We start from the raw sequence: 10,267 nt of genomic DNA, 5'->3' as shown, positions 1-10,267 counted from the left end.
CTGCTATGGTCGTTTCCTATTAACACTCAGAACACTGTAAACATAAAAAAAAAAGTTGCTTTGCCACAGAAGAAAAGAGAGAAAAGGTGGTTAATTTCATATTTTTAGACTAGAGAACTATTCAAAAGACTAGTTTTAAACCAAGTTTCTAAAACGTTGAAAGAAATTATGAGGAAAAATTGTATAGCATTTAAAGGGTAAAAAAAAAAAAAAAAGCTAGATAGAAAAAATAAATAAATAGATAAAATGCACTCAAACAGAATGTAACCTATTACCCACGCCACAAAATAAAGAAAATGGAGCTCAGTTTGCCCAGGTGCCCACGTCTACTACAGTATCAATGATATACTGGAATACCTGTATTTACTATAGATCCTGTTCTACGTTTTTCTTTTCTTTTTTTTTTTTTGTCTTTTGAAAAGGAAAGAGTTTACAAAGCCACACCATACTCATGAGAAAAGCACTTTTTATCCCTCACAACTCTGAAAGAAAATGAAGGAAATACTTGTCTTCTAGGGGAGGAGAAAGATTTCAAAACAAACGCAGGAAGTATCTTTTAAAATGCATTATAATCCCATTCAATTACCGGGAAGTGTTTGGCGTAAGGTAATTCAACTCTCCCCTAACCTCTTAAGAACATTTCCCTCCAGATGGCAAAACTGTGAATGTGGGAGAGGAAAAAAATGGCAAATAAATCTTGCTACCTGTTTAACTCGGTGGACAAGGTAATGAGATGGATCTTATCTTACTCAAGGTGGTCCAGCAACCTTGAGACATACAACGAATAAGTTTTTTTTTTCTTTTTTTTCTTTTCTTTTTTTTTTTTCTGGTGGTGATGGTGGTGAGGATGGTTTTGGTATTGCTGGTGGCGGTCGGTGGTCTTGTTATGGCAATGAAAGTAGTAGTGTAAGTAGTAGTAGTAGTAGTAGTAGTAGTAGTAGTAGTAGTAGTAGTAGTAGTAGTAGTAGTAGTAGTAGTAGTAATAGCAGTAGTAGTAGTAGTAGTAGCAGTAGTAGTAGTAGTAGTTGTTGTTGTTGTTGTTGTTGTTGTTGTTGTTGTTGTTGTTGTTGTTGTTGTTGTTGATGATGATGATGAGGTTGTGGTAGTAGCAGTGGTAGTAGTAGTAGTAGTAGTTTATGTTATCTCTGTTATTGATGGTGATGTTTTACTTTTGTCGTTGTTGTTGTTGTTGTTGGTCTCAATCTTGTTCTTTTCTTTCTTTCTTCTTCTTTTTTTCTTCTCTTCCTTCTTTCTTTCTTTCATTTCATTTCATCTTCCTTTCTTTCTCTTTTTTTTTTTCCTTTTTTTTTTTTTTTCCTTCTTGCTACTGACGGACGACAAACAATAAAGAGATTTACAAGTTCTCCGTCTACAGTGCCATAGAAGTGCAAGAAACACGTGCACATCTACCACGTTAAGACCCACATGCATACATATATATATATATATAAGTAATAACATTTCGGCCTACAAACACATTTATTACATTAACTTATTTGTCGGGCATAAGGTTACGTAAATAATGTTCCGAGAATCCATTAGTGTGTGTGTATGTGTGTGTGTGTGTGTGTGTGTGTGTGTGTGTGTGTGTGTGTAGGTTGGAGTTACCAGTTCTTTCATATGGAAAAGTTACGTAGTCAGAATTAATGCTAACAAATAAGCAGACAAGTAAGTAATTGAGGAAGTGTGATGGCCAGTTTCTTGGTGGTAGTAGTGCTCCCTTCCTTGGAGTGTACTGGTGTAGGGGCGTGAGTTGTTTGCTGGGCATGTTAGTGGCGAGAGGTGGGAAAACTCAACCGTTGGACATGCTGTTCTTGTGTCTTATGACGTGTATGATAAAGCAGAGAGAGAGAGAGAGAGAGAGAGAGAGAGAGATGGGGGGAGGGTAGGCGATTGAAGGAAAGAGGTATCATCACCTGTCATAAGGAAGAGTTTACAAAGCCACACAATATACTGTTGAGAAGAACATTCTTTTTCCTTACAACTCTGAAAGGAAGTGAAGGGAATATGTCTCTTATTCTTCGATTGGTGTTTTTTTTTTTTTTTCGTCTTGCGTTATTTTATTCATTTTATGCAAAAGGGGCTTTGGCCAAGACAACGAAAAGATTTAAGAAAAATGGCCAGTGAAGGTGCCAGCTCTTAATGAAGTGGTTTTGTGCAAATTGAAGACATGGTTTTGAAAGAAAGGTAACACAGCGAAAGAGAGGATAGAAAATTTAGTAAGAAGTTTCATCGTGCATATGATTTTCTTTCTTCTTTGTGAAATTGTTAAGGGTTACTCAAATTATCAGTGTCATTTTCAGTTAAAGCTAATCAAGGCTTTCTCTTTTCCTTTCCTTCCCTTGACAATGCAGTATGAACAAGTCTAGATGCCTAAACAATGTCGAGAAATGTAGTTCCCTAAATGTACGTGCTTTAGGACAAGTTAGATATGGACGGGGTGTGTAGATGAATGCACTGACCCATGAACCAACACACTTGAGTAGCCCTTCGCGTTGACCAGGAGTGAACGTCCACCATTTTAAGACTTGACTGAAATAAGGTACATCTGAGGAAAGAAAAAAAAAAAAGAAACCTGACTTAAATATTGTATACCATGACTAGGTGAACACACACGCACTCACCCACAAACCTACCAACACATCCACATTCATCCACACCCACCCACCCGAACACCCACACACACACATGCCTTTTTTTTTTTTATGGTAGCAGCTAAAAAGATAATGGACAGGCTGCTGAGAAACACAAGTGGGGCTTTAAGCTTAAGATTAGGTTAAGTATGAGCCGGGGTAGCATTTGTGTTTAGAAGATGGAGAGGAGGAGAGGAGAAAGTGCGCTGAGGTTACCACGAAGAATGAAGCGAAAAATAACGAAAATGATAGCAATAGGATGCCTTCCACATTGCACACACACACACACACACACACACACACAGTAGCTATAGATTAAATTTTCTTTTTCTTCTTTTGTACTGTAGACATGTAGTAATCTCACTTAAATCAAGCAACCTAGTTATGACCTGGAGATCTCTTACTATTTAAACTTAACATTTACACACACACACACACACACACACACACACACACAAAGAGTCGTTGACAGTGATGTGTCGCGCTGGTGATGGTGGTGGTGGTGGTTGAGGAAGTGGGCGGTGAGAGTGGTGGCGGTTGTGAGGGGGTGTGTGGGTCCTGCCTCTCTGCCTCCCTCCCAGGCCTCGTGCATACCACCACACTTTCTCCTAACACCACATGCGCCGTAAGGATCAACCTCGCGCTTTTCGCTAGACAAGGAAACGCACTATTGTTTGTTCCCGTTGACAGAGGCTGCTGTAAGACCTCTGTTCTTAAACGCTTTGTTCTCTCATAAGCTGTATTTTTCAAAGGCTGTTGAGATAATATGTCTGGTTTTCATGGGTGTTTTTCATACTGATGGTGCAGAATTTTTGTTAAACTATCATTAGATCATTAAAAACACTTGAAAATTCCTATAACTTCTGCTAGAGTACGTGAAATGTAAGAGATAAGACGTCGAAATAACGTCTTAAGCTGTATCGTCCCTTACAAGCGTGCGGCCGTGTCTTGGGACGCAATGTTAATCTTGTGAAAGTTAATCGTCTTCGTTAGAGAATGGCGAAACGATAAACTGAGCAGATTACTCTCAGTCGCTCAGTCTCAGCATAACCATAATTATGCTTTGACAGCCTCCTCTCCCCGCACACTTTCCTTTCCGTGATTTTCCTTCAGGTATGCCTCCACTCTCTGCGCGAAGATGTTGTTGTCTCTGTATTTTCTCTCGGCCACGCCCTGATCTCGCTGCTCAGGCTGGTACTGGTGCTGCTACTTTTTTTTTTATTTTTCTTCTTTTTTTCACTCTTCCTCTTGACGACGCGTCACGCCGCCATGATGTTTCTCTATATCAGTGACGTTTAAAGACAGCACTCTCACTTACTGTTCGTGAATTTTTTTTTATTTTGTTTTTTACTATTAATATCATGAGACAGCTTTTTTTTTTTTTTAATCAGTTAATCATAGTTTTAAAGAACAAAACCTAAAACTACGGACTATAAGAGGAAGTGTTGACCAGGAGTGAACGTGTGTTAAACCTATACATTATCCTTGTCTGATGCAGATGACGTGACTCCTCGCTAATTCTCCTCACCTTCCACAGATGCTGTTGTCGACGTGTATGGTGGTGGTGGTGATGGCGGTGACGACGGCGCAGGCGGAGGCGGCGGCGGCGGCGACGTCAGCGGCCGAGTCTGTGATGGAGCGGCAGATGGAGTCACAGGCGGTGGAGGCGAGAGGTGCGGAGGGGAACGGGGAAGGTGATTCTGTGTCAGCGAGGCAAGGCATGCCAGAGACGGGGCCCAACATGCTATCCCTAACACTGAGTGCGCTTAATCCTGTGCCATACCTGCTCGGGGGGCTGAATGGCGTACGACAAGTGATGGCTCAGCGCTTTCATCCCTTCCATAACCCCAATGGCAGACACGCTACCTTGCAGAATAAATTTAGGGGTGCTGGTCGACCGTCACTGCCTCCTCATCCTCCTCCTCCACCTCCTCCTCATATTCCTGGGGCTGGGAAATTTAAGATGCCTTCTGGGGGCTTGCGGTATGGTGGGGGTGATGGGGGTAGGGGTGGATTAAGGGATGCTGGTAGTGAGAGCACGTTTACTAAGGGTGGTGGTGGTGGTGGTGGGATGCATGCCCTTTCTCATACTTCACAACTTCCTAATGATGGATTCCTGCGTCCAATCAGAGGGACCAGGAATGAACACAGCCCACAGCCAGATTCTTTCAGTACATTTTCCAGACCCCGTAGACCTCCTAGACCTAACTTACCTTTGGACTCTAGCAGGAATCAAAATAAAGACTTTGGCACCTTAAAACCACAGTCCATAATGCCACACAGACCAGATGGTTTCCGCTACCGTCCGAACATTCCTTTCCCAACTACAACAGCTCCTATGCCTAAAAGTGCCAATACAGAAGCCTCTAACTCGGGTGCACGTGGGAGCGGGAAGCCTTTATCGAGAGTCATCAACATCAAGGTGCCGGAGGAGATGCAAGACTTGGCGGTGTTGGAGATTAGTATGAAGACCAATGGAGATATCAGCCTGAGTGGAGGACACGACGCAGGTGTTCCTTTAGGTCACCCACGCCCTCCAGGCTCTGTAAAGACGCCGGAAGCTTCAGTCTTGAATTCCGCTTCTTTGCTTACAAGTTTTGAAGACATTTTTGCTGAGGACACGAGACTTCACGAACTGGACGATGACAATAGATTTCTAGGCACTCTCTTCCGCAGAGACGTAGATCTTATGACTCCCAAGGACTCTGCTGTACAGGATTTGCTTCGCATGCAGACTGCTGAACATACTAACCCCGCTTTGCTAAATGCATTTCCACTTGATTGGAATTCCATCAGTAGCTTACAGCCCATTGTCTTTAGCAATAAGGATATGGTTCACGGTAACTATCAGAGAAATGTTCCACTCACTAAACTATTCACGAAAAATACTCCAGTTGCCAGTTATTCCACTTATGCCAAAAATCCACATCTGAATAAATTTTACCTCCTCCCAGTGGGCGCGGCCAACCACCAGCCCTTGCACAGCAGCGCGAGCTCTGCCGTCCGTCATCAATCAAGTCCTATGGACGACAAAAACCCTGCCGTGTATTACATTGATATTACTATTCCAGGGAACCCCGGAGGCACGCCCTCTGTCAATGCCAAGCGCCTCACCAGACGGAGGAGAAGCCTCGACTTTGACGGCTGGTTCCCCATGGACGTGAGCAACCCTATGGCCGATGACCCCACCGTGGCCTACCAGCCGCCGCCCCTGGAGAGAGTTCACTTCAGTAACGAGCCCATGAAGGAGAAGCCGCTGTACCCAGTCAGACCGGAGAACCCAACAGTGTTTGTGGTGCGGTCAGAGAAGCAGAAGCCGGAGTACCATTCAGTGTACGGCACCGAGAACATCGAGTACTACCACATCAACCCGCAGAGCAACATCGTGCGGGCCTTCCGTTCGCCTTCCTTCACCATCGGCGAGGCCACCTTAGTGCCTGAGCAGACGGAGGCCACCACCACGTCCTCCACCACCTCCACCACCACGTCCACCACCACTGACTCCACTGCCAAGGCTGTGGAGGAATCTTCGAGTGTCCCAGAAACCAATCTGGAAATTCCCCAGAAAGAAGAAGGATTTTCCGATAGATCTGATGTCTTCTACGAAGATACCGAGCTCTCTGATGGTGAAGCATCCCCGGACGAGAAACCAGGCTGTGAAACTGAGACTGAGAGTGATCTGGAAGGCGCCTTTTCAGAGACTCGGACATCTGTGATATTGCCACCTGAGCTCTTCTACCTCCTTCGTGAAAGGAGTAAAAAATTGCAGGAAAGAATGATCGCTCAACTCCCTCAGCAGACGCCTGCCCCTCCCCCTGCCAGAAGGCGCTTCGACAACACGGCCACTATCAGGACCGGGCCCGCCCTTCATGAACTGCTCGGCAACCTTCCTCGAGAATCACAGATAGAGGAGTCTCCCTACCTAGGCTCTGCCACAGACTCTGCTGGCGTTCGGAAAATTCCCCCTCCTAATTTCCGGTACGCCTCCCTGCGCACCTCCGCCTCCCGTCAGTCCCCAGTCACCTCGCGCACCAGGGTGAGAGGAAGCTCCACCAGGAAGCCAGCGTCGTCCGGGCGCCCGTGGTATCTTATCGACACGAGATCGTCTGACTCGAGCAGAAGACGCGAGCCATCGATTGCATCCTACATCGTCCCTGACACTCTGTCCGGCGACAGCAAGGTTAACTACAAACCCAACGGTCCTGTCTCCTACGTCAACAAGCAGATTACGACGATAACTGATCTGATTGACAATCCTCACCTCAACGACCACATGAACTCCTACAAGCCCACGCTGACAGCAAACAGCCTCTCGGAGTTGCTGCAGATTTTCCGGTACACGCAGGTGACGAACGGGCCCGGCGGGTCGAGCACTGAGGAACCGGTGACCGTGCGGGAGTTCAGGTACACGCGGCCCACAGAGGAGACCCCAACCACCGAGATCTTGCCAACTAACTACAGGTACACTCCCTCTCCGTCTAAATTTAGCGACCCAACCACGGAGCCCGGGATCACTGAGAGACCCCCGGCCGTGTACTCAGATGCAGTGGCCGACACTAACTCCCTGGATGGGTATCTCTTCTCAGACTCAGAGGCTAATCCTGAGTACGCCCGCCCTCAGGTTCGTCAGAATGCCGTTGTGAAAGAGGATAAGGACGCAGACAGGGAAAAGGGAGCTGCCAGAGGAACTTCCAAAGTAAAAATCAACTCCAACTTGGTCCAGAGAGCAACCGCAACGTCCACACCAGCGCCGAGGGAACTCCGTGTGATACGCCCCGGCCCCGCTCCTTCAAGCAAAATCACGACTGTCTCCCCGCAGTACGTAATTTACCAAGGACACTCTAAAGTCAAGGTGTTTGGAGTGAACTCAGCCGAGGATAACGGCTGGAGCAAATTCGATATACGTGACTTCATTTTGGCCTCCACACCAAGCTCTTCCTCTACCACTACCACACCGGCTCCTCGTCCCTCCTCCACTCCCTCTCTTCCCACAGCAACCACCACTTTTGCTCCCACCTCACCCAGTCCTTCTCCTCTTCCCAGCACCAATGCAACACTTCCTAGCACCTCATCCTCTCCAGTAGAGCAAAGCACCTCTCTTCCCATCACTGACACCACACCCTTGGACACCACCGAGGCCACGCTCCCCTCGGGTGTCGGCGAGGAGTACGAGTACTATTACGCAGACGGGGATTACGGGGTTACTGATCTTGCCTTCGGGGATTATCAGACGGAGGATTTTGGACAGCACCTGATTTACGTGTCCGGCCAGCTGCCTCCCCCTCCCGGTGTGGTACACCTGGCTCACCCTCCTCCCCTGACACCCACCGAGGAAAGGCAAGGTAGCACTGATCACTCCATGAAGGACCCGCTGGAGGGCAGCTTCCCTCAGGCCCTGTCTCCCGCCACGGCCTTGACGCAGGCGGAGTTGCTGGACATTTTCGCCAACCAGCAGCCAGAGGACAGTCAATTTTCACACCCGACCTGGCCAGCCACGGAGGCAGCCACCGACCAGCCAGCGGAGGACGACGCTGCTGAGAATAATGGCGGCGCGTGATCTCCCCAGGTCCATTATGTCTCGCCTCGTGGACTTTAATTGTATATCGGTAAATGAAAGTCTGACGATTTTCAATACTTATAGTCAAATTATTTTAAAATCCGTTATTCATTCATATTATTAACCGACATCAATCAAAACTACTGAGAAGAGTCCTCATCCTCCAAGCAGCACCGCCTCGCACAGCCGGGCAGCGCCCCAGCCTGGCCACGCGCGCCCCGCCCCTGTGTGTGTGTGTGTGTGTGTGTGTGAGAGAGAGAGAGAGAGAGAGAGAGAGAGAGAACAGTGCGCTGTAAGGATAATTGTGTTACTGACAGTCTAGTGAATCGTTAGTTTCTAAGTATTTGAATAGCTGGCGCCGAGTGTCCGTGGCGACGAGGCGCGAGGCTCCCTGGTGGGAGGACAATACAGACATTCATATTACTTCCAATTATAAATGTTTTGTTGACTAAGGCTAGGGAATCCTGAGGAAATTTGTTGCGAGGAAAGTTGTTCCGTCCTGCTCAGCCAGTGGCGGTAGAACATTTGTCACTCCAAATTAAAGAAAATATTTGTTTACATAATTAACTATGAAAGTGGAGAGCTTTTTTTTCTCGATTACAATAAAACCAAAACAAAACAAAAATTACTGAAACAGTAAAAAACTTGCGGTCGATGATCATGAGTACTGAACTAATTGACGGATCTGGATAAACTTATTTTCCTTGCACAGCCTGGCTCTTGGTAACGAGTCTGCAAACCAAAAAAGTCGTTCCTTATTCAATAATTATTAGAATAAAAAAAAAACTAAAGCAGTCCTTCCTTGGTGTCTGAGCCTGGCCCCCCATCTCCGCCACGCCGCCACACCGCCGCAGGGTCCGAGGGCTGCCTGGTGAAGTGTTGCGCCAGTTCTAGGCGACAACATTGCCAGGAAGGGAATCTGCCACGACTCTCGTCACGGAATGGCGACACCACAGTGTTTCCTTTGTACAGTTTGTATATAATACAGATATTATATTTTATTATTATAATAGTCGTAAGTTTTCTTTAATACTAAAATGCTATATTAATTTTATTTCTCTAGTTTATGCTTAAAATATTTTTCGATGATATTTTTGTCATTATAATATTGATATCGATCCGATTGTAGAAATACATTAACTGTAAAACTGTTGTACAAATAAACCATCCCAGTGTCTTGAGCACAGCCTCTCTCTGATGGAGGGTTGCCTTCCCTCCCCACTACTTCGTGGCTCCCCCTGTCTTACTTCTTTAATGAAATTTTGTTTTCAGCGTCAAATTGCCTTTATATTACTTAATTAGATCTTGTCTTACCTTTGAATTTCTTTGTATTTTAATATTTTCTAATGTGCAGCTCCATAAAAGCGCCAGTTATTTTTTAACTGAGGCTACTACAGCAACACACATAGATACACGATCAGAACAGAGAAATGACAGAGCTATGATTATTGGCAAATTTTGTTATAACCTCACGTAGCGCCACTGGCACACAACACACCACGACTCACACCAAGATTCCTGCCCATGATACACGTGCGGAGGAAGACACCACTTGCTACGCCTGGTGGATGTGTTGTGTTCGCTTCGTCTTTAGTCATCGAGTAAACAAAACCAAAACCGTTCACTCTCACATATTGGCGTTTAATCAGGATGAGAGATAAGTACACTGCTTGAAAGCACTGAGTGAGGCTCCTTGTCCGCGCTGGGGGTTTAGGAGGCTGGCATAGGAAGGAAATAGGCTGCCAAACGTCGCTCCTCCCTCTACGGGAACAAAAAGAAAGAGAAAAGATAATGTGAAAGTGCAAGGATCAACTTCGCTCACAAGCCATGACAGTCGTGGCTATTGATGTTATCTGAGTCGTAGAAGTGTGCCTGGCAAGGCAAACAAAAGGAAGGTATTGGATAAACAGATCTGAAGCGGCTCTTGTAACTGCAATCTCTCTCTCTCTCTCTCTCTCTCTCTCTCTCTCTCTCTCTCTCTCTCTCTCTCTCTCTCTCTCTCTCTCTCTCTCTCTCTCTCTCTCTCTCTCTGTAACACCACAGGCAGCCATCTTGCAATGATAAATGGAAATTCCAT

At 46.0% G+C, this 10,267-nt stretch overlaps 1 protein-coding gene across 2 annotated transcripts in view; it reads left to right on the top strand.

Annotated features, from left to right (window-relative positions):
- LOC135111141 (mucin-5AC-like) overlaps positions 1-9,371 on the top strand; it is an 83,175-nt gene extending 73,804 nt beyond the window's left edge. For both annotated transcript variants that reach the window (XM_064024147.1, XM_064024155.1), the window contains exons 2-3: positions 4,171-4,306; positions 5,705-9,371. In XM_064024147.1, coding sequence (XP_063880217.1) covers positions 4,171-4,306; positions 5,705-8,190 — 2,622 coding nt within the window. In that variant the 3' untranslated portion in view covers positions 8,191-9,371. The remainder of the gene's footprint in view (positions 1-4,170; positions 4,307-5,704) is intronic.
- Positions 9,372-10,267: the final 896 nt, after the last annotated feature.

Source organism: Scylla paramamosain, chromosome 2 (assembly GCF_035594125.1).
Source record: "Scylla paramamosain isolate STU-SP2022 chromosome 2, ASM3559412v1, whole genome shotgun sequence".
In the NCBI taxonomy this organism is placed as follows: Eukaryota; Metazoa; Arthropoda; class Malacostraca; order Decapoda; family Portunidae; genus Scylla; species Scylla paramamosain.
This window is presented reverse-complemented; position numbering and strand designations above follow the sequence as displayed.